Source organism: Eleutherodactylus coqui, chromosome 12, assembly GCF_035609145.1.
Source record: "Eleutherodactylus coqui strain aEleCoq1 chromosome 12, aEleCoq1.hap1, whole genome shotgun sequence".
Taxonomy (NCBI): domain Eukaryota; kingdom Metazoa; phylum Chordata; class Amphibia; order Anura; family Eleutherodactylidae; genus Eleutherodactylus; species Eleutherodactylus coqui.
The window spans coordinates 122,694,412-122,719,369 of NC_089848.1; the positions used below are offsets into that span (position 1 = coordinate 122,694,412).

Genomic DNA, 24,958 nt, shown 5'->3' on the forward strand with positions numbered 1-24,958 from the left:
GTAGTGTTTATGGAAGTGAGGCGGTATCTGAAAAAAGAAAGTATTGTTAATTGACAATAATACTTTTGCGCTGAGCACTTGGTACCCCCACCTGAGGGTCGGGAGAGGGGGATGGGTGAGGAAGGGTGAGGAAAATGGGGATGGGGAGGTTAAAGGAATGTAAACGAGCGTTAGTAGGTACAAGCAGTAATAGACTTAAACGTTCTGTGCCCTGTAGAAGGAGAGGCCAGGTGTGCTCCTGGACTTCCTTCAGAGGGGGGAAGTATACCTCTACCGGTACTGTACGCAGCAGCCGACAGAGAGATGAAATAACAATTAAAGTTAACAATAGCCTGCCCTGGCAGGCGCTCATCAGGACCGTTTAATCCTGCAGGGGGAATAACCTTTATTCTCAATTGGGGAGCCATCAGAGCCACCCCTCAGGCTAGAGTGTGGGGGGCATGTGATGTATGCCTTGCTCCACTGGCATTCCAAACAACTTGCCAGTTCTCCTCTCCCAGCCCCATACAACAGGGTACGGGTAGTACTGGGGGGGGGGGGGCAGCTCTCTCCCAGCCAAGAAAAACAGTAATTAACAGTAGGTGCAGACCAAGGCAACCGGAAGATTTCAAACGCATAACATTGTCTGCGGTAGGAAGAGAATGGGGCAATCACACCATAGTAAGTGGTCTGTCAGGAACAAAATTGTCCTTCAAGTGTCCCTTTCTCCAAGCTCTTCTCTTGATTTTTTTCTTTTTGTTTTTGGGAGATTTGGACTTGCTCACTAGTTGCCAGTTTTCTTGTGGGGCCAACCTGGGGAACTTAGGCAAGTCCGGTAAAGGTAGCCATCCCTGGAGCTGAATGGGCTCGAACTTGCTCCAGTTTGTCTATCTTTTTTTTTTAAGTGGGGTGCCCAGAACTGGACCCAGTATTCCAAATGAGGTCTGACTAAGGAAGAGTAGAGGGGGATAATAACCTCATGTGATCTAGACTCTATGCCTCTCTTAATACATCCCAGAATTGTGTTTGCCTTTTTGGCTGCTGCATCACATTGTTGGCTCCTGTTCAGTCTATGATCTATTAGTATACCCAAGTCTTTTTCACATGTGCTGCTTAGCCCAATTACTCCCATCCTGTATGTGCTTTTTTTCTTTTCCTTGCCCAGATGCAGGACTTTGCATTTCTCCTTGTTGACTACTTTTCTGTTAGTCGCCGCCCACTGTTCAAGCTTTTCTAGATGATTTTGAATTCTCTCTCTCTTACTTAGTGTTAGCTATCTTTCCCTTCAAAAACTGAAAAACAAACTGATTTTCATTCGGTCGCTGCTAGTATTTACACTGAACAATCACAAGTAGTTTAGGGTACACATGTTGTGTCAAACTGAAAAGTGACAGTTGCCCCACCCCCATTGACATTTGATGTCTCTGCCCCTTTTAACATCTCTTTGGCCCTCACATTTTTGTTAAAACCAGGCATCCTTCTCTGTCTGGTGGCCCCCACCCTCTCATTCCAGTGAATGTGCCGTACCAGGGCCCCTTCTGCGAATTGCGGCCCCCCACCATTGCATCAGCGTGTCTCAGGATAATAAAGACTTTTAGTATATTTATAGCCTGGATTGCTATTATGCAGCTTTTTTTCCAATTCCCCTTATGATAATATGTAGAACGCATCTCCAGCCCTAGTAAGTTTTTATGTATAGCCCTGACAGAGCTGTTATTATAGAGAACACACAGTAGCCAAAAAATGCAAAGTTTTATAAAAAGCTTTATTGAGCTCACAAGGCAATGTGAATACATAACGACGTGCGATAAAAAATACGAATGATAGAGTTATTACATAAATGAATACAGTATATGCGAAAAATATAAAAAAATTGGCTTATAGAATTATTTATTATATAGCTATGTATAACAGTGTATAATGTTAACAGATATATAGTCACATTTGTACAAGCATTTACAAACTTAACCACGCCATGGGAAACATCTGTGTTGACCGCTTTTTAGGCAGCAAGCTCCTTTGTGGTATTCCGACTGTCGTAGTGCTGAAAGTCCGTTTTTTGTTTTGCAGGTTATTGGGTGCAAAACCAGGGGCCGATGCTGTTTTCATACTCTGGAGAATTTCTCTAGTACCTTGGTGGCCAATGACCATAGAAGGTATATTAATCTTGGCCATCGAGCGTATAAAAACATCCCAGCCCAGAGGGGGATTTTTCTTGGTAGCACTCTGGCTCTGCGTGACATGATGGATCAAGTCCAGTATGTTCGCGCCACCAGGGCAATAGTCCTTCAACTTAAAGTTTAATATCCATCATGGCCTTTATTAAAAATTCCATCTTCAAAGATTCCAGGAGTACAGACGGAACATTAGCCTCTGCTATTGCGTGCATAAAAATGTTCCACCCCATCCGGATAGTTTTTCTCACAATTGTGGCTCTCCGTCGTATGTCTGATCAGTGCAGGGAAATTGGATCCGGGAATCATAATGCAGTAGCTCTGCCATGCCTTATGACAGCGATCATCAGGGCAGTGGTTAAAGTCCCCCATGGGGACACAAATGTTGTAAAAAAACCAAAGATTAAAAAAATGAATAAAAAAATGTAAAAAAAGTAAAAAAAAACATTTTTTATGCTTTTTCACAGATTAGCATAAAAAAGGGTAAAAAAAAAATAAACGCCCACATATTTGGTATTGTCGCGCCCATAACAACACGTACAATAAGTTGCACATGCTTTTGACTGTGCACGGAAAAAAACGCAAAAAAAAAAGCTAAAAAACTGAGGCAAAATGCTAATTTTTAGCATTTTGCCTCACTAAAAACGCAATAAAAGTGATCAAAAAAGCCATATGTACCCCAAAATAACACCAGTAAAAACTACAGCTCGTCTCACAAAAAAAATAAGCCCTCACAGAGCGCCGTACATCAAAAAATTAAAAAGTTACAGCACTTTGAATGCAGCGATTTAGAATAGAAAAAAGATTTCCAAAAAAAAGGGTTTTTATTGCAGAAAAGTGGGAAAACCTAAAAAAAATGTAAGAATGTTGGTATCATTGTAACCGTACCGACCCGCAGAAAAAATGGAATGTCTCATTTATGCTGCATGATTAACGCTGTAAAAAAAAAAAAAAATCTATGGCAGAATTGATGCGTTTTCTCTCCCTGCTATCATAAAAAAAAAAAAAGTTTTACAATATAGTCTATGTACCCAAAAGTGGCGCCGATAAAAACTACAGTTCGCCAGGCAAAAAACAAGCCCTCATACGGCCGCGTCAACGGAAAAATAAAAAAGTTATGACTTTTGATAAACAGAGAAGAAAATCCGCCAAAAATTGTCGCGTCCTTAAGCCCAAAATAGGCCACGTCATGAAGGGGTTAATGAAAACGGACGCGTGAAGAATTAGAATTTTAAAAGTGTCAACCTCGCCGGACATCAGTCAGAAAGAGTCTTTATTTCTGGTCAGTTTGCTTTTTAGATCCAGGCCGTTCTCGATAAGCTTCGGCTGATTAAATATGTCTCCATAAATAGACCCCCAAAGCTCCACAGATTTAGACCATTGCGTGGCCCTGGCCCTTTTGACGAACCCTAAATTCTCTCCATCGAGGCTCCTGTCATGATGGTGTCCAGACGTGTCTTTGTAAAACAGCCCAGCGGAAAATTGAGATGCAAGCATCTGAGGACTATAATTTAAAATAGTCCCGATATACGTTCTATAGCTATAAGGGTGGACTACCACTGGCGTTTTATTCTCTCTTGTGCTGCGAGAGCAAGTGAAAACATACGCCTCGCAGCGCAAGAAAAACGCTGGAATATCGCCAGTGTTTTCAATGGGGCCAGCGGCAGCAGCGCCAGCCCATTGAAAACATAGGGAGAAGACCGTGGACTTCTGTCACAGCTGTCGCAGCAGTGACAGCTGTGGCAGGATTTTCCTTCTTTCCCGTGGGGACCATGGTGATGAAGGAATCCTCTGCCACAGCTGTCACAGCTTTCACAGCTTTGCAGAAGTGCAGTATACTATCCCATTGCTTTCAATGGGATCGGCGCTGCTACCGCTGGCCCCGTTGAAAGCAGTGGTTTGTGGCAACCCCCGCAGTATGATTTTTGGGGAAGGGCTTGAAATATAAGCTGTATAAAAAAGACAAAAAAAAATGTACTTACCTCTCCGCCGCTCAGACGGGTCCTCTGGCTGGCTCCCCAGCACTTTCAGCAGGTGGGGATTTAAAAATCCCTGCCTCCTGAAAGGGCTGTGCTGGTTGGCTGAGCGTTCAGCCAATTACAGCCAGTGCTTAGCTATTCAGCCAATCAGCACAGCCCTTTCAGTAAGCTACTGCTTTCAATGGGGCCAGCAGCAGGGCCGACCTCATTGAAAGCAATGGGATAGCATGCTGCACTTCTGCCACAGCTGGGGCAAAAGTCCACAGTCTTCTCCCTATGTTTTCAATGGGGCTAGTGCTGCTGCCGCTGGCCCCATTGCAAACACTGGCGATATTCCAGCATTTTTCTTGCTCTGCTCTGCGAGTGTTTTCACTTGCTCTCGCAGCGCAAGAGAGAATAAAACGCCAGTGGGTGTCCACCCTAAGGGTTATCCGACTGCAAGATTAGTCAATCCCCCAACATGACATCCACTTGATTGAAGAGCGTCGCTATAGGGAAATTAACCCTTTTCAATCCACTGTCTGATGTCTAAAGACATTATGATTTAAGGCTGTAGAGCTACGATGTCGGAAGGCATCCATCAGGGTTCTCTTACTGTATATTGCCAGCCTCTCTGCTGTCAGAGCCCATCCAACGTGTCACCTCATGTAGTACTGGCTTTAGCCAGCAGATAGCACCGTTATATAACGGCAGAAAAAGAGTAAGCCCCCTAGGAAAATTAGGATGCAAATTGGATTGGAAAGAGTTAATAAGCCGCACGTGAGCGCCGTCAGGGATGGGGGTATTATTCTGTTTTACTATACGGCAGACTAAGTGCAGGAGGGTATTATTTAAGTCGTAATAATATTCACCGCTACCCGATATGAAGAATTCCGGCGGCACGTTGTCGGGTAGAGCCGCGATAGGCTAGACTTCAACAAACAGGGATTTCTCTATACTCGTTTGTGTCAGCAGTATTTAAAGCCCTTCACAGTGTTAGACAAATTAAAACTAAAATGTTTAATACCAGTTAACATATTCTGGGCCAACAAGGACACGCTCACACAAATCACATATAAGTTCCCACCTAACCCACCAATTGATTAAACAGCCCTATGCATACCAAGGGATCAGATAAGGCTGTATTTATGACTTCAACTATGGTAGTCCAGGTATGTAAATAGGAAAGCTGTTGGGTGACAGCTGTATCTGTCATAGAAAGGGAGGGCTAGATAGGAGAATAAACATAATATCTCCTAGTTACAGGCTTGTCAGAGATGGAGCGGAGATAGATTAGAGCCCGGCTTCGTATACTGGCCGAGGTGAGGTATTGTTCGATTATGAACGTGCTCAGGACAAAGAATTATCCTGCTCATGTACAAAAGGGATGTGGTTCAGAATGCTCCAATACCCTATGCCACCTTAATTTAGCCTCTAAGTACTAATTCCTCAGACCAATAGCTAAAAAGTGTCCCCCACAAAAGGCAGAGATGAAAAATTGCCTTACTCAAATATAGGAAGGACTGACACAAAGTACCTAATATACCAATAACACTTCATAGATGGTTCATAGTTCTTAGGTTTGACGCGTTTCTGGCGTCACCGTCTTTTACGCAGAGCTCTTATCCATGAGCAGCGGATGATATGGAGGCATGATACATGAATAGATATGAGCGAACGTACTCGTCCGAGCTTGATACTCGTTCGAGTATTAGCGTGTTCGAGATGCTCGTTACTAGAGACGAGTACCACGCGATGTTCGGGTTACTTTCACTTTCCTCTCTGAGACGTTAGCGCGCTTTTCTGGCCAATTGAAAGACAGGGAAGGCATTACAACTTCCCCCTGCGACGTTCAAGCCCTATACCACCCCCCCTGCAGTGAGTGGCTGGCAAGATCAGGTGTCACCCAAGTATAAAAATTGGCCCCTCCCGCGGCTCGCCTCAGATGCGTTGTGACATAGCTGAGGGACAGTGCTGTTGGTGCCGGAGCTGCTATAGGGAGAGTGTTAGGAGTTAGTGTAGGTTTCAAGAACCCCAACGGTCCTTCTTAGGGCCACATCTAACCGTGTGCAGTACTGTGGAGTCTGCTTTTTGCAGTGTTGCACTTTTTTTTTTTTTTTGGTATATCGGCCGTGCAGAGCATTGCGCCCTGCAGTAATACTACAGGGACAGAATTGTGTAGGCAGGGCCAGAAGACATATATTATTGATTGAATATACGCAGTGGTCCTTTTCTAAAAAATATTGGGCAAAAAATCTATTTGGCCTGCCTGTCACTGTGCTCAGTGTTCTGGGTCAGTGTGTGCTGGGTGTAGTACTTCAACAAAATCATACGCAGCCAGCTAAGTGTAACAACAGGCTTGCGCCAAATTATTTCCTGGCTGTGAAATTACCGCTCTGTTGCAGTTAATAACAGTGCAACACTCTGCAGTTCTGTGACATACTCCAGGAACAGAAGACATATATTATTGATTGAATATACGCAGTGGGCCTTTTCTAAAAAATATTGGGCAAAAAATCTATTTGGCCTGCCTGTCACTGTGCTCAGTGTTCTGGGTCCGTGTGTGCTGGGGGTAGTAGTTCTACAAAATCATACGCAGCCAGCTAAGTGTTACAGCAGGCTTGCGCCAAATTATTTCCTGGCGTTCCGTAAACGAAGTCAGCCTCCAACCACAGGCCAATAAGCGGCACATTTAATTACAGCGTTCTGTTTCTGCACTACTGGTAATACACCATGCTGAGGGGTAGGGGTAGGCCTATAGGACGTGTACGCCGGCGAGGACGCGGAGGCCCAAGTCAGGGTGTGGGCACAGGCCGAGCCAGTGCGGTGGCCAGGGGTAGAGGCAGGGCCAGACCGAATAATCCACCAACTGGTTCCCAAAGCGCCCCCTCGCGCCATGCCACCCTGCACAGGTCAAGGTGCTCTACGGTGTGGCAGTTTTTCACAGAGACGCCTGACGACTGAAGAACAGTGGTGTGCAACCTTTGTCGCGCCAAGATCAGCTGGGGAGGCACCACCACCAGCATGCGCAGGCATATGATGGCCAAGCACCCCACAAGGTGGGACGATGCCCGTTCACCGCCTCCGGTTTGCACCACTGCCTCTCCCCCTGTGCCCCAACCTGCCACTGAGATCCAACCCCCCTCTGAGGACACAGGCAGTACCGTCTCCTGGCCTGCACCCACACCCTCACCCCCGCTGTCCTCGGCCCCATCCAGCAATGTCTCTCAGCGTAGCGTCCAGACGTCGCTAATGCCACTGTTTGAGCGCAAGCGCAAGTGCGACGCCACGCACCCGCACGCTCAAGCGTTAAACGTGCACATTGCAAAATTGATCAGCCTAGAGATGCTGCCGTATAGGCTTGTGGAAACGGAGGCTTTCAAAAGCATGATGGTGGCGGCGGCCCCGCACTACTGGGTTCCCAGTCGCCACTACTTTTCCCGATGTGCCGTCCTAGGCCTGCACGACCACGTCTCCCGCAACATTGTACGCGCACTCACCAACGCGGTTACTGCCAAGGTCCACTTAACAACAGACACGTGGACAAGCACAGGCGGGCAGGGCCACTATATCTCCCTGACGGCACATTGGGTGAATTTAGTGGAGGCTGGGACAGAGTCAGAGCCTGGGACCGCTCACCTCCTACCCACCCCTAGAATTGCGTGCCCCAGCTCGGTGGTGGTATCTGCGGGGGTGCATGCTTCCTCCACTAAACCACCCTCCTCCTCCTCCTACGCAACCTCTGTCTCGCAATCAAGATGTGTCAGCAGCAGCAGCACGTCGCCAGCAGTCGGTGTCACGCGGCGTGGCAGCACAGCGGTGGGCAAGCGTCAGCAGGCCGTGCTGAAACTACTCAGCTTAGGAGAGAAGAGCCACACGGCCCACGAACTGCTGCAGGGTCAGACAGAGCAGACCGACCGCTGGCTTGCGCCGCTGAGCCTCCAACCGGGCATGGTCGTGTGTGACAACGGCCGTAACCTGGTGGCAGCTCTGCAGCTCGGCAGCCTCACGCACGTGCCATGCCTGGCCCATGTCTTTAATTTGGTGGTTCAGCGCTTTCTGAAAAGCTACCCCCACTTGTCATACCTGCTCGGAAAGGTGCGCCAGCTCTGCGCACATTTCCGCAAATCCCACACGCACGCTGCCACCCTGCGGACACTGCAACATCGGTTTAATCTGCCAGTGCACTGACTGCTGTGCGACGTGCCCACACAGTGGAACTCTACGTTCCACATGTTGGCCAGACTCTATGAGCAGCGTAGAGCTATAGTGGAATACCAACTCCAACACGAGCGGCGCAGTGGGAGTCAGCCTCCTCAATTATTTACAGAAGAGTGGGCCTGGTTGGCAGCCATCTGCCAGGTCCTTGGAAACTTTGAGGAGTCTACCCAGATGGTGAGCGGCCATGCTGCAATCATTAGCGTCACCATTCCTCTGCTATGCCTCTTGAGAAGTTCCCTGCAAAGCATAAAGGCAGACGCTTTGGAATCAGAAACGGAGGCTGGGGAAGACAGTATGTCGCTGGATAGTCAGAGCAACCTCATGTCTATATCTCAGCGCGTTGAGGAGGAGGGGGAGGAGCATGAGGAGGAGGGGGAAGAGACAGCTTGGCCCACTGCTGAGGGGACAGATGCTGCTTGCCTGTCATCCTTTCAGCGTGTATGGCCAGAGGAGGAGGAGGACGGGGAGGAGCATGAGGAGGAGGGGGAAGAGACAGCTTGGCCCACTGCTGAGGGTACAGATGCAGCTTGCCTGTCATCCTTTCAGCGTGTATGGCCAGAGGAGGAGGAGGATCCTGAAAGTGATCTTCCTAGTGAGGACAGCCATGTGTTGCGTACAGGTACCCTGGCACACATGGCTGACTTCATGTTAGGATGCCTTTCTCGTGACCCTCGCGTTACACGCATTCTGGCCACTACGGATTACTGGGTGTACACACTGCCCGACCCATGGTATAAGGAGAGCCTTTCCACTCTCATTCCCGAAGAGGAAAGGCGTTCGAGAATGATGCTATACCACAGGGCGCTGGTGGACAAACTGATGGTAAACTTCCCATCCGACAGCGCTAGTGGCAGAAGGCGCATTTCCGCGGCCCAGGTAGCAGGGGAGGCGCAGAGATCAGGCAGCATGTACAGCGCAGGCAGGGGAACACTCTCTAAGGCCTTTGACAGCTTTATGGCTCCCCAGCAAGACTGTGTCACCGGTTCCCAGTCAAGGCTGAGTTGGCGGGAGCACTGTAAAAGGATGGTGAGGGAGTATGTAGCCGATTGCATGACCGTCCTCCGTGACGCCTCTGCCCCCTACAACTACTGGGTGTTGAAGCTGGACACGTGGCCTGAACTCGCGCTGTATGCCCTGGAGGTGCCTGCTTGTCCTGCGGCTAGCGTCTTGTCAGAGAGTGTGTTTAGTGTGGCTGGGGGAATCATCACGGATAAGCATACCCACCTGTCAACCGACAGTGCCGACAGGCTAACACTCATCAAGATGAACAAAGCCTGGATTTCCCCAGACTTCTCTTCTCCACCAGCAGACAGCAGCGATACATAAACAATACGTAGGCTGCACCCGCGGATGGAAGCATCGTTCTCTATCACCATCCAAAACGGGGACCTTTTTGCTTCATCAATCTGTGTATAATATTCATCCTCCTCTTCCTGCTCCTCCTCCTGAAACCAATTTTTCTTAGGCCCACAAGGATCAGTCATATAATTTTTGTAAACAATGTTTATACATTTCAATGCTCATTAAAGCGTTGAAACTTTCACCTCAACCAATTTTTATTTTAACTGGGCTTCCTCCAGGCCTAGTTACCAATTAAGCCACATAAACCGAAGCGATTAATGGGTTTCACCTGCCCCCTCGGTTGGGCATGGGCAATTTTTCTGAGGTACATTAGTACTGTTGGTACACCAATTTTTGTGGGCCCTCGCCTACAGTGTAATCCAATTAATTTTTTGCCCACCTGCATTACAGCTGACGTAACATCAGCTGTGATGGGCAATGCAATGGGATATATTTATGTTCCGCCGGTGGGTTCCAGGGAGCCACCCATGCTGTGGGTCCACAGGGAGTTGTAAATGCATCTGTGTCCACTTCTAAAGAACCCCAGTCTGACTGGGGCATGCAGTGTGGGCCGAAGCCCACCTGCATTAAACATGACATTATTACCTCAGCTGTGATGGGCAATGCAATGGGATATATTTATGTACCGCCGGTGGCTTCCTGGCACCCACCCATGCTGTCGGTCCACAGGGACTTCACAATAGGGAGTTGTACCTGCCTGTGTCTATGAATTAAAAACCCCGGTCAGGTTGGGGCATGCAGTGTGGGCCGAAGCCCACCTGCATTTAATCTGACGTCAGCTCTGCTGTCCAGGGCACTGCAATGGGATACATTTATGTACAGCTGGTGGGTTCCAGGGAGCCACCCATGCTGTGGGTGCACACGGAATTCCCATTGCGGAGTTGTACCTGCCTGTGACTATTTATAAAAAACCGCGGTCTGACTGGGGCATGCAGACACCTTGACAGAATGAATAGTGTGTGGCACATAGGTTCCCCATTGCTATGCCCACATGTGCAGCTCCAGATGGAGGTGGCACAGGATTGGATTTCTCATTGCTTCTGTACAGCATTGTGGACTATCGCCCCGCCCCTTTTAAAGAGGGTCGCTGCCTTGCCGTGCCAACCCTCTGCAGTGTGTGCCTGCGGTTCCTCTGGCAGACGCACTTATAAATAGACATGAGTGTGGCGTGGCATGAGGGCAGCTGAAGGCTGCGCAGGGACAATTTGGTGTGCGCTGTGGACACTGGGTCGTGCGGGGGGGGGGGGGGGTTGGGCAGCATGTAACCCAGGAGAAGTGGCAGCGGAGTGTCATGCAGGCAGTGATTGTGCTTTGTTGGAGGTAGTGTGGTGCTTAGCTAAGGTATCCATTGCTAATGAGGGCTTTTCAGAAGTAAAAGTTGTTGGGGGGGGGCACTCTTGCCGCTATTGTGGCTTAATAGTGGGACCTGTGAACTTGAGATGCAGCCCAACATATAGCCCCTCGCCTGCCCTATCCGTTTCTGTGTCGTTCCCATCACTTTCTTGAATTGCCCAGATTTTCACAAATGAAAACCTTAGCGAGCATCGGCGATATACAAAAATGCTCGGGTCGCCCATTGACTTCAATGGGGTTCGTTACTCGAAACGAACCCTCGAGCATCGCGAAAAGTTCGTCTCGAGTAACGAGCACCCGAGCATTTTGGTGCTCGCTCATATCTATACATGAACAAGGCCTGAACCGCACTGTTCTTGGTTTGGTTGGTTGATCCGGTCCATAACAGCCTCCGAGGCAGGGGTGACGGCGTACCATACATCCTGCAATAACTGGGGATGTAAACATTAGGGATGCTGTTCTAATATTAGTCCTGGAATTCCTGGGGACTGAAACAGCAGGCGGTGCTATTCTAACAATAATACTAGAACGTCTGGGTATGTTAGCAACAGGTGGTGCTATCCTAACATTGGAAAGTCTGGGGACAGAAACATCAGCAGGCACGGTTATAACATTTCTCCTAACATCTGAGTGTAAAAACAGCAGGTGGCGCTATTGTAACATTAGTGTTGGAATTTCTGGGGGTATAAACATTAGAGGGTTCTATTCTAACATTAGTGCTACACTGTCTGGGCATAAGAACCATGAGGAGGCTCTGTTCTAACATTAGTATTGCAATGTCTAGTAATATAAACAGCAGGTGGTGCTATTCTAACAAGTACATTTCATAGTCGGGAAACCACTGTGTAACAAACTTCCTGCTTTATTATTAAAACTCGTGCATATTCACAGAAAATGGAGGACGCGTTTCAGCTCTATCATGAGCCTTGCTCACCTCTACATCAAATCTGTTCACAAACATTTAAAAAAGCTTTTACCTTAATTGCTTAATTAAAAACACACTGTGAATTTAACCCTTGAATTAATTAGTAGCCCTGCACTGTTTCCCTGTCCATCTCTTCCCTAAAGACCTGACATAAAAAACAATAGCTGCGATCATTTAACCTTGTTATTATATAAATCTAATCCAACAAATACTATAGTAGTATATAATTAACTCTTATAGTACAAAAGAGAATTAATTAACAGGATTTTGTACACAGAAAGAGTTCATCCACATAAGTGCGCTATTACATCAAGACAGTTCAGGCATTTTAATTTATGTTAATAACATTTATTTTGTTATGAAATTTATCCTAATAAAAATTAATATTTTTTTTATTATTAGTGTGATTTTATAAGTAGGGACGATCTAGCAGTGATGCATTATTGCACTAGACACTCCATTAGTAATTATAAGTAGAGATTAATCAAATCCTATCTTGATTTATAAGTTAATATATATAAAAGAGATCAGATTTAAAATTCATACCATTTGGATATCTAGTGTTAAGTGTCAGTTTCCAGAACGCCTCTCTCCTGAACACCTGTTTCTGGCTGACGTCACCTTTTGTATTCCCATTATTAGTAGAGATGAGCGAGCACACTGGTTCGAGCATTAGGGAGTTCGAGATGCTCGTTACTCAAGACGAACACCACGCTGTACTTGAGTCAATTCCATTTCCTTCCCTGCATGTTTAGCGCCATTTTCTAGCCAATTGACATGCAGGGAAAGCATTACCACTTCCTCCTGTTACGTGCCAGCCCTATCCCACCCCCCTGCAGTGAGTGGCTGGCGAGATCAAGTGACCGCCAAGTACTTAAAGCGGTCCCGCCCGCGGCTCGCCTCAGACACACGCTGGCAGAGGTTAGGGAAAGTGCTGCTGCTTATTCAGGGAAAGTGTTAGTGTAGGATCCTGTCCTCAAGAACCCCAACAGTCCTCCTTAGGGCCACATCTGACCGTGTGCATTACTGTGTGGCTGGCTGGGAGCAGTTTTGCACCAAAAATTATTTTTTCATCTCGGGCGTGCAGGCTATTACAGCTATAGCATTCTAAGTCTGCTGTCAATTATACAGAGTATAGGGGCAGTACTGGTGAGGCAGGGACAGTGGTAGTGTAGGATCCTGTCTACAGGAACCCCAACGGTCCTTCTTAGGGCTACATCTGACCGTCTACATTTTACTGGGTGGCTGCTGGGAGTTGTAGTGCTTCAGTATTACACAGCTAGGCCTGTTTGCAGCCTTCTGTATAATTTTTTTTCTGGCTGCAGTTAGCGTTACAATACCGCTGTCAGTGTGAAAGCGTACGCCAATAATTCCATAATTATTTACACCGGTTGGGCCTGTGGAACTTTTTCCTGGCTAATGCAGTCTTTGGAGCGGTGAAAGAAAACGTAACTGATTTAATGAGATCTTCACAGGTGTACTAGCATCGGAGTCCGCTCTATGCCCGCAATTGCTGAAGCTGTACAGAGGCCTATGTCCTTGGCGCAGTGAAAGTCTGCCATGTTTGGGCACTCTGATTTCTTTATGTGTCCTGTCTTTGGGTTCCTTGGACCCACCCATGCTGTGGGTGCACACAGATTTCCCATAGCGGTGTTTGACCTGTCTGGCACAAAGACACTGACTGACTTGGGTAGGGGGCAGAGTGCAGATGGCTTTCCCCTTGCGGTGTCGATTGAGCTATCCGAAACCAACACAGAATGAATAGTGTGTGGGCACATGGATTTTCCCATTGCTATGTCACTCGCAGCACATTGGGTCACACAAGGTGTTTGCTGGGACCGAGCCTGACCAAGGGCCCGCTCACATACTTCCCACACAGGCTACAGCAGGTCCTGCTCATGGTTTCTGGGCCTTGTAAGGCCACCTCCTCCTCCTGCTTCGGGTCAGGGGTTCAGCACTGGGCATCATGTATTTTCTCTCGTGTTACCACAGTTATCAGAGAAACTTGTTTGTGACAAACCAGAGGAGCGATACAGCGCTAATGAGACGTTCACAGCTGCGCTAGCATCGGAGTCCGCTCTATGCCCGCGATTGCTGAGGGTTTGTGCAAAGGCCTATGTCCTCGGCGCAGTGAAAGTCTGCCATGCTTGGGCACTCTGATTTCTTTATGTGTCCTGTCTTTGGGTTCCTTGGACCCACCCATGCTGTGGGTGCACACAGACTTCCCATTGCGGTGTTTTACCTGCCTGGCACTAAAAAAAACACTTACTGACTAGGTCATGGATTGTGGGCCGAGGCCAACATGTATTTTTTCTTGCGTTACCACAGCTATCTGGGGCACTGCTTTGGGACAAACAAGAGGAGCGATACAGCGCTAATGAGATGTTCACAGCTGCGCTACCATCGGAGTCCGCTCTATGCCCGCAGTTGCTGAGGGTTTGTGCAGAGGCCTATGTCCTCGGCGCAGTGAAAGTCTGCCATGTTTGGGCACTCTGATTTCTTTATGTGTTCTGTCTTTGGGTTTCCTTGGACCCACCCATGCTGTGGGTGCACACAGACTTCCCATAGCGGTGTTTTCCCTGTCTGGCACAAAGTCACTGACTGACTTGGGTAGGGGGCAGAGTGCAGATGGCTTTCCCCTTGCGTTGTCGATGAGGTATCTGACACCCAAGCACAATGAGTAGTGTGTGGACACATGGATTCCTCATTGCTATGTCACTCACAGCACCTTGGGCCACACTAGGTGCTTGCTGGGACCGAGCCTGACCCAGGGCTCGCTCACATACTTCCCACACAGAGTATTGCTGCGTTGTGGAGATGTGTAGAAGTGCTGGGCTGGCACCTGAGTCCCCTTCATGCCCACGTTTACGGCTCGTGACATTTTTGCGACGGAGGTGGCACGGGATTTGAATGATGATCGTACGTCAATTTATCATCGATTCTCAACAGCATTGTGGGCTATTGCCCCCCCCCCTTTCAAAGAGGGTCGCTGCCTGGCCCTGCCAACCCTCTGCAGTGTGTGCCTTCAGTTCCTCCTCATCCAGTGCGCACTTATAAATAGACATGAGGGTGGTTGGGCTATGAAGCGAGCGTGTGGCATGAGGGCAGCTGAAGGCTGTGCAGGGACACTTTTGTGTGCGCTGCAGACGCAGGGTCGTGCGGGGGGGTTGGACAGCATGTAACCCAGGAGAAGAGGCAGCGGTGTGTCCCACAGGCAGTGATTGTGCTTGGTTGGAGGTAGTGTGGTGCTTAGCTAAGGTGTGCCTTGCAAATGAGGCTTTGTCCGAAGTAAAAATTGTTTGGGGGGGGGGGGGCACTCTTGCCGCTATTGTGGCTTAATAGTGGGACCTGGGAGCCTGAAATGCAGCCCTGCATGCTGCCCCTGCCCTTCCCTATCCGTTTCTGTGGTGTTTCATGACTTTCGAAATTTTTCTGGTTTTTCCCAAGTGAAGACCTATGCGGAGCATCGGTCATATACAAAAATGCTCGAGTCGCCCATTGACTTCAATGGGGTTCGTTACTCGAAACGAGCTCTCGAGCATCGCAAAAAGTTCGACTCGAGCAACGAGCACCCGAGCATTTTGGTGCTCGCTCATCTCTAATTAATAACTTTCTCTTTTCCATGAAATTTGAAGCTATTTAAACTCCCTGAGTGTGTCTCCAGAAAGTGTCTTGCCACTCCTGAGCTATTAACGTTACCGTTTTTTATGTTCCGTAATGCGGGTTCTGACTTTCCGTGTCGTGCAACAAATGTAGTTTTTATTGCAATCTGTGCACAAAATCAAGTATACTGCATTGTTGGTATCACAATTCATATAACTTTTAATGTTATATTCTTTATGTCCCCCACTGTCCATAAAACTTTTCCTGTTGTTGACCAAATGACATATGCAGCACCGGGGATTACCACATCTAAAAAAACATTATTTTTCAACAATTGCGTCTTCTTCACTTCTGATCTAAAGGTGCTTGGGGACAACATGTCCCCTAAATGTTTGCTCTTTTTTGATACAAGCACAACCCCTTCATTTAGTATATTATCTATTGTTTCGTCCTGTCGCAAAATCAGCAAAAACTTGTAAAAAATCTTTAATACTGTAAAAATCTCAGCTATAAGCTGTGGAAAAAATTAAACCTTTTTTATTTATTTTATTATCCTTTTTCTTATTACCAAGTAATGTTTTCCTATCCACAATATCAATTTTATTACAAGTTTTTTTTCAAAACTGATTTTTTATATCCTCTTTCACCTAATCTGTCTATTATATCTCTCTTGGTTTTATCATATGTCTCTTTGATAGTGCATGCTGTTTTTTCACGAATGAATTCCCGTCGGGATTGCCCTCAACGTATGTTTGGGATGACTGCTGCTTACGTGCAACACACTATTCCCGGCTGTCTCTTTTCTAAATAAACATGTTTCTATGTTTCCAGTAGATACATCACCTCTCAGAATTAAATCTAGGAAAGGAATTTCTTTATCATTCTGTGTAATTACAAATTGTAAATTGACCGAATTGCTGTTTATGTACGCAACAAAACCTAATATATCCACTTTAGCAGCAGCTGAATTTATACCTCTGTATGAAATGATTACCACATCATCAATGAACCTAGCATACCACACCATGCGGCATGCAAACGGATTTTTGTGATTATAAATGAAAAAATGTTCCCACCAACTCATCATAAGGTTTGCTATAGATGGTGAGAATTTGGAGCCCTTCGGGGCTCCAGATATCTATAAAAAAAATTCATTATCCCTATTCTAACATTAGTCATGGAATGTCTGGGGATATATACAGCAATTAGCTCTATTCTAACAATTTTTCTGGAATTTCTGGGGATAAAAACAGCAGGGGGCACTATTGCAACCCTGGAACATCTGGGGGTATAAACAGCAGGTGATACTTTTCTAATATTAGTCCTGGAATATCTAACATAGTAACACAGTATGCAACACCGAAAAAGGGCATATGTCCATTCAGTTCAGCTTATTACACCCCAATGTTGAACCAAAGGAAGGAACCAAAACAATGAGGTAGAAGCGAAATTTTCAACTTTAAGGTGAAAAATCTTTTTTGACTGTGGATTTAAACAGCAGGTGGCACTATTCTCATATTTGCCCTGAAAGGTCTGGGAATAGGAAATGAGGGGGACTCTATAATAACATTAGTTCTGGAATATCTGTCTATATAAACAGCAGGTGGTACTATTCCAAAATTACTCCTGGAATTTCTGGGGATTTAAACATCAAGTGGCGCTATTCTAGCATTAGGGTGGCTTCACATGAGTGTGTTTTTGTGCGTGCATACGTGCACACAAAAACATGCTTCTATTAGAACAAATGCATTCCCTATGGTGTGTGCACATGTCAGTGCTTTACAGGCGTATGCCTGCAAAGACAGGACATGCGTGCACTATACGGAATTCACGCATTGTCTTCATTGAAGACAATGGTCTGCTGGCACCCCGTTATTGTTTTTCAGAGAAGAGCTTTAAATATAAGCTCTTCCCTGAAAAACAAAAATTTTAATGTAAAAAAAAAAACTTACCTGTCCACTGATGCCATGTCCCCACGGGTATAAAGAACACATCTGCCACATGAGACAGATGTTTCCTTCATCCATGCGAGGAAAAAGAATTCCCTGCTGCACCTGACACATCTGTGACAGATGCAGCAAAGGAATTCTTCATCCCTTCAGGGAATAAAGAATCCCCTGCCACAGCTGTGACATCTGTTTCAGGGGATTCTTTACTCTCGCGGGGAGTCCCCTTGGCAATGATCACTGTGATAGTGCTGTCACAGTGTTCAATGACAAGGAAACTCTGGTCGGGAATATTTACACGGCAGCAGTGGAAAGGTGAGTATATATGTATTTGTTATTTTTTCTATTTTTTTTTTTTTTTTGCACTAAAAGGGATGTTTTTCAGGGAAGAGCTTATACTTAAAGCTTTTCCCTGAAAATCACTTCAGGGGTGCCGGCAGACTATTGCCTTCAATGGAGCAGCAACGCAGCTCCATGGAAGGCGATGCATGGACCTTCATACACACGTTTTTGCAATTACAGGTGTGCACACCTATGTACGCACACACTCGTGTGAAGTCACCCCTAGTCCTAGAATGTCTAGATATATAGAAAGTGGAGAAACAATACAGGTAATCTGTCGCTGCTCTCCAATACATCACTTGATCAGTCAGGCTGGGGTAGACATAACTCTTAAGGCTAGAGAATATATCCAAAAGCACTGGTGTTACCAGAAAGCGCTGTAAGCATATCCAGGGAACACCAGGAGAAGTGGTCATGAGGCCTGACTGATTAAGGCGCCTGCACCAAGTGTTAAAGTCACACTACATGTGAATGATAGATAATAAATGCAAGGCATTGGTTGGATGTTGGCCAATATACATGAGCCCACTAACCACTTCACGGTTCCTTGCATTGTAGTGGGTCCCTGCACTGGGTGAGGAGTGCATATAGATGCATCCTCTCGCCTTGCATTTATTATCTATCATTCACATGCAGTGTGGCTTTAAGACTCCAGGGGGAGCCCAGGGTGGCAGTACCAATGTGGTTCACTGTTTGAAATGCAGGGCAATCCGCCGAATTATCATGGCGTCATTAATAGGTTGCTGGTCTGCATGGTGAGCTACATATATCAGAATGGTCTGGCACCCTGTATCCACTATGTGTGGGAGTATACACCAAGCATCCACCCCCCTCATTATCAAGAGGCAGTGTGAGTGGTTGTCTTATCGGTGTCCTGCACAGGTGTTATTGACTCGTCTATTTGATAGTCAGCTACCTGTGTTATCGGACCACACCGATCTGATGACCTCGTTGCCAGGTGCCAAATTGGTAGATATGGAAGCCCGTGACGAGGAGATTTTGCTAGCATTATCTATCAATAGCATGAAATCACTCCATGTTATGTCAAGACACCTCCAAGAGAATCAATGAATTCTACTTTATTGTGAACATTGCCAATTCTTATACAGAAAGACGAGGACGTCTCCAAATGTTGCCTGGTACAAAGATTAGTGTTACGTAGCTTACTGTTACAAAGGTGAAAATACTTATTGGTCACAAGACTTATTGACATCTACCAAATATTCTCAAAGCTCTTAAGGGTCATCTCAAACACAGAATTACCTAAATCAGGATATTGTTATCGCATCAGACAATAGTTCTACTATCGCTGTGTGCCTTCTCTGTTAACATAGCTTAGCCTTATTTAATTTGTCTGTTGACTTCTTATCTTAAAATCCTAGTTCCCGGCACTACAAAGCATAGGTTTTAGTCTTCTATTTAAGGGTCAATAGTCCAATACAAGGTAAGAAACAAACACTTATTGCATTCTGAAACGTAACACTTTATATTCCATGACATTTCCCCCTTTTGTTTCTTATCTTGTCCCAGAACAGTAAACATTTGAAGTACTTCGGTCCATCCTAGCGATGTTTGCTAGCCTTTATCAATAGCATTTCCCTATTGTTCTGACCAATACAAGAATGATCATAGCCGGCTGAACATAGGAGCTGGGCTTACTTACCATTTTGTGCTATCATAGTGGGTATCACCTTTTTAGTAGATTTTGCTAATATGCGGCGTATACAAGATACTACACAACAACCTACTACTACAAAAGCAATTACTATAATAGTCAAGTAGTAAGAAGAGACGTGATCCAAGCACTCCATTGTCCAAAAATGTCCTCCAACCATGATGTAAATGGATCAGAAACACCAGAATTTTTTTCCCGAAAGTTCGATAGACTTTGTAGTCCGTGCAAAGCTTTAGTCACTGATCCGTCTGGAGCATTGTTGTTGGGGTGTAAGTGCAGCATGAATCCCCATTCATCTTGCAGACTCCTCCTTTCTCTGCTAGGAACATGTCCAAAGCAAGACGGTTCTGGAAGGCCATAGAGGATGTTGAGCCTAGTTGTTCCACTAATCCTTGTATGGCATCTCTGGTGTAGTTTACAAATCTCTGTTGATTATAATATACATAATGAATCCAATCAATATTTTTATTAATTGTGCACCAAGGACAAAAGACAGATTAGATTCCTCCTGTAATCTGGTTTCTGGCTTTAAACTCATTTTGCACTCCCCGGGGTACCCCTATTCCATCAATATAAATACCTTCATCAAAAGATCCGCCAGGGAGATTACATGGCAGTCCATGAAGAGACTATTTATGTCCTGGTGGGGGTGTGATGTGTGTCCTGTCCACCCAGCTGCCAACAGCTAAAAGGGGAGGAGTACTTTTGTAGGTGCGCACTTACCTTTCCAAAATTTGGGCAGGGTTGCACCCATCCTACTATCACCACAAATCCACCAGACATCCTGCAATGGAGGTAACATATGTTCAAATTGAACCTGTAATAGCTGAGGAAAGTATAGGCCTAGACAAGGGGCCAGACCAAACAGAATGTCATAAGGACTGAGACCTGTCTGTTTGGTGGGCGTGTGTCTTATTGACAAGAGAGACAAGGAAAGACACTCAGGCCAAGGTTTATTCAATTCGGTCATTGCTTTTAAAATTTAATCTTTTTTTTTTCTCTGGTCTCATTCAACCTCTCTACTCCCCCACTGCTTTGAGGATGGTAGGGTGTGTGGAATGCCGGTTCTATGCCTAACATCCCTGCCATCTCACTAAAGGGAGCACGAGAGTCACTCTCAATGGTTTCTGGGACACCAAACCTACAGACCACTTCAGAAAGAAGCTTTTTGGCTGTATTTTTGGCATTAGCCGCAGAAACGGGGTAAGGGCTCCCACCCACTGGCGATATTTTCTTTCTTGCGCTGCGAGAACACGAGAAAAATCTCGCATCGCAGCACACAAAAAATCGCTCATCTAACTGAGCCCTAATACAGGATTTAGAATCAGTTGAGTATTTTTTACGGTCTGTGGCAACGATCTGTAAAACAAATTGTTTCTCAGGCCTAATTTCTATGGGTGGATCTGATTTGCGGATTCCATGCGGGTCACCCACCTGGAAAAACCGCAAATCAGTCACACATGAATTAGAGCGTGCGGATTTTATTTGCAGACCTTTAAAAAAATCACTGCATGCTCCATTTTAATGCGGATCCCACATGGAAGGCTTCCATTGAAGTCAATGAAAGTCGTCCGATCTGTGTCCGTCCGCAATTCAATTGCGGATAGGTCGCGGATTCTGCGGGAAAGCGGGAGTTTAAAAAGAAAAAAATTGCATTGCGCATGTGCGGCAGTGAAGAGAAAGAATGCCCAGATGGGTAAGTATAACACCTGCAGTGTCCTTGGTCACGGGCAAGGTCAGATTCCCACATACGGAATCCGATCCGCCCGTGGACATTAAGCCTTAGTTTCATATTTTGTGAGAATGTTATTGTAATCCTGAATGAGATTGACATCTGTTTCTGCAACGTCATTCCCAACAACCGTCTTCTCAAGTTTTTCATTCCACTTTTGTAACCAGCATCATCCTTCCATGAAGTGCAGTGATAAAGCCCAATAACGTTCCCTATGTGTAAGGCTTCTTTCACATGAGCGAGTATTGGGCGTTTTCACAGCAGGACGATATACGCTATGTTGGTATTGAAAAATCTGGTGAACGGACGCACAAATCAAATGTTTGTGCACCCAGTCATATGGGCTGGTGAGGCCGGCGCATGTAAAGGGTTAAATAGCAGAGATCGGAGGTTTTCTCCTATCTCTGCAGTAAGAGCTGGTGCCTGGCTATTGTATGATAGCCAAGCACCATCCCTCCTTGCCACGGAGGCAAGCCGATGGTCTCCGTGGCAACCTGTAAACAAAGCAGTGCAGGAGTTTTAAAAAGAGAAGCGTGAATTTTGCATGATTCGTTGTTTTGTTGACTGCTTGACAAAGACCCAAAGGGTCGACACGTAGCTTATATTTCTTGGCATGGAGCAATAAAATCTATTGTTCTATTTTGCACCAATATATTCTGCCACAAACTCTTCTTTACTATGGATTTTGCCTTGGAATGATGGATCGTGTTCCTGTTGCGACTGTTGCATGTTTCTAGTCATTGGTTGGAATTGTGTGCTGCTGGTGATATCCTGTTTCTATATCTTACTATTAGAGATGAGCGAGCATACTCGCTAAAGGACAGTTACTCAATCGAGCATTGCCCGTAGCGAGTACCTGCCCGCTCGGAAGAAAAGATTCGGCTGCCGGCGGCAGGCATGGAGTGGCGGGGGAGAGTGGGGAAGAACGGAGGGCAGATCTCTCTCTTCCTCTCTCCCCCCCGCTCCCCCCTGCTCACTCCCACAACTCATCTCTCACCCGCGCCGGCAGCCGAACCTTTTCTTCCGAGCGGGCAGGTACTCGCTAAGGGCAATGCTTGTTCGAGTAAATGTCCTTAGCGAGTATGCTCGCTCATCTCTACTTACTATGCATTACTATCATGCATCATTATTTATCTCATATGCCTTTTATTTATTTGTTTTTCTTTATTTTGTACATTTCTATTCTATTCATGTTCTTGTATTCTTCTATTTTTGACATTTAATTTGTTTTTATGCAATTATCTTATCATGATGTACAATAACCCCACTCCCTTCCCACTCCCCCCATCCTATTGTCCAATTTGATACTTTATTACCCATTTATGCATAAGTGTATTCCCACTTATGCATAAGGCCTCCTACACACGGGCAGAAATTCCGCGGTGAGATTTCCTGCAGAACTTCCGCCCGTGCCCACTTGCATACAAAACGCAATCCTATGCACACAGCCGCAATTTGTCCGCGTGAAAACACACATGGAAAACAAATCGCGGCATGTTCTATTTCTGTGCGGGTCTCGCAGAGGCCCGCACAGAAATGTCTCTGGTGATACGCCGGCTCTGCTCTGCGCATGCTGGCAGCCGGCACATCACAGAGCAGAGGAGACGCTGGGAGCTGGTGAGCCGCAGGGCTGTGCAGGAGCACGGGTCCGCATACGACCCTACCGTCTGCAGGCGGCCTAAGTGTATTCATCCCGAGGAAGGGGCGCCACGGCCCTGAAACACGTTTATTTATGCTGGTCTGAAAGAAAAACAGAGGTATTGAGCTAAAAATAACGTCTCGTGCTTCTCTTAAAGGATGCACCTCTACCCTTTCTTCCCTTTGTCTTTCCTGTACATGCATCCGATAAAAGCATTACACAACCAAGGCTAGTGTTTTCTTTCCTATAAAAAGGATGAAAAACATCACACGAAGACTCTTGTTTCTAGGCTCTAGCTTCCTGTGGCATTGCTCCATCCCTTCTCTTTACTGCTATCTCTTAAAGTCTTAAGGTAATTTTCTGGGCCACAATTTATTTGCCATTTAAATTGCTTTGCAATCACCTTTGTTATATTACGGGAAAAATAGCTTTTAAATGGCTTAAAACGCCACTCTGGTACTGGACAAACAAAGATGGCCGCACCACTTCTCTGACTACCTAATGCACACTATGCATCGGTAGTCCAAGACTCTACATTTTACTCTAACTGGCCAGTACTGCTTATATGGGCGGACTAATTCTGCATATGAAAGCACAATGTGCATCAGGAAGTTAGAGGAGCACTGCGGCCATCTTTCTTTGTGCAGGACTGGAGAGTCGCTTTAAGATAACTTGTCACAGAAAGTTTTTGAGTCAGGTTAGTCTGTCTTCTGTCTGTAGGTATTATGTAAGGCATAACTCTATAACTCATTCTCCTTTACAGAAGAGAAGCCCTCACACAGCATGACCATTGGTGTGGTTGTCCTCATCATTCTTGTTGTTGCTGGCATCGTCACTGCGGTCTTCTTTGTATATCGGAGGAGGAAAGGGAAAGAAAACGGTTAAACACCAGAATATACTTTGACAGTAACTGCACAGCTGGAACACACGATGGAAACGTCTTAGTGGAAAACATTGAGCAAAATTAAAAGGGAAAATTCTTCCCTTCTTTAAAACCAGACCGGCGTCGTGCTATAATGTCCGGGCTGTAACCGACTCATGGACGATGCCCATCTATGGGGAAGAAATAACAATTCTACAATAAATCAATTTTCTCTAATATTGCTTTAGGTCATGTTGCAATTGTGCCCCAGTTTTGATTGTTCTTATAGCCATATAGTTATGATGTTTTTAATACACATAATTTTCTATGACATGATATATAACTCTCTTGTTCTTTCCTGTAGAACGGCCTGTATGGGCAGGTCATGTATGTTAGGAGCGCCAGGGCTTGCAGGGGAAGGTCAACCAGATGGAAAAGTGCCGATCCCTTCAAAGTTTTCCAAATTGCTCACTATGGTTTAGCATAAATTTCTTGGATAATTTTGCAGGTTGTTTCTGGAGCTGTCACTGTTATTAAAGTAAGAAATAGCAGATTTGTAATGATGTGTAATCAGTATTCTGGGTGGGTGTGGCTGTGTGAGTAAGAGGTGTGCTTTGCATGAGTAATGTGTGATAGGAATCGGGTTCCCCTACAGAAAGTGCTTGATGACAGTGCAGAAGAAAGTTCAGTTGCTCAGTTAGTGATTGTCATGGAAGGAACTGAACCTAAGTGCTCCCGTGGAGCGTGCGGAGCAGAAGCAGCGGGTGAGATAAGAGACAAACCAGCAATGTGGATAATTGCCCTAAAGAGTGCTGAGCCAGATGGTTTAACTTGGGCAACAAAATCACATGATTTTCTTGCGATGCGGCAGTGCTACAAATCACATGTATGTGAAGCCCATGCTTTCCAATGGGTTCTTTCATATTAGCGATGCTTTATAGGCTGCTACATTGCGAGAATACAAAATCACGACATGCTCTATATAGCCACGATTTGCTATGTTTTGTAGCCCATCTGTCCCTATGAACCCTTTCTTTGTGTTGCATCGCATTGCACAAAAATGCAGTTTTCATGCGGTGTGATGCATTTTTTACAGTAGGAAATCCTACTGTAAAAGCTATAAAATAATCCATAGCTACATAAAAAAATACAAAAACAATACATCACCTAACAGGCACTATCCAGCT

The 24,958-nt window shown here is 45.9% G+C and overlaps 1 protein-coding gene across 1 annotated transcript in view; it reads left to right on the plus strand.

Annotated features, from left to right (window-relative positions):
- LOC136586789 (macrophage mannose receptor 1-like) overlaps positions 1 to 23,874 on the plus strand; it is a 298,478-nt gene extending 274,604 nt beyond the window's left edge. The window contains exon 30 of the mRNA XM_066585016.1: positions 23,673 to 23,874. Within this exon, the coding sequence (XP_066441113.1) occupies positions 23,673 to 23,794 (122 nt within the window). The 3' untranslated portion in view covers positions 23,795 to 23,874. The remainder of the gene's footprint in view (positions 1 to 23,672) is intronic.
- The last annotated feature ends 1,084 nt before the right edge of the window (positions 23,875 to 24,958 follow it).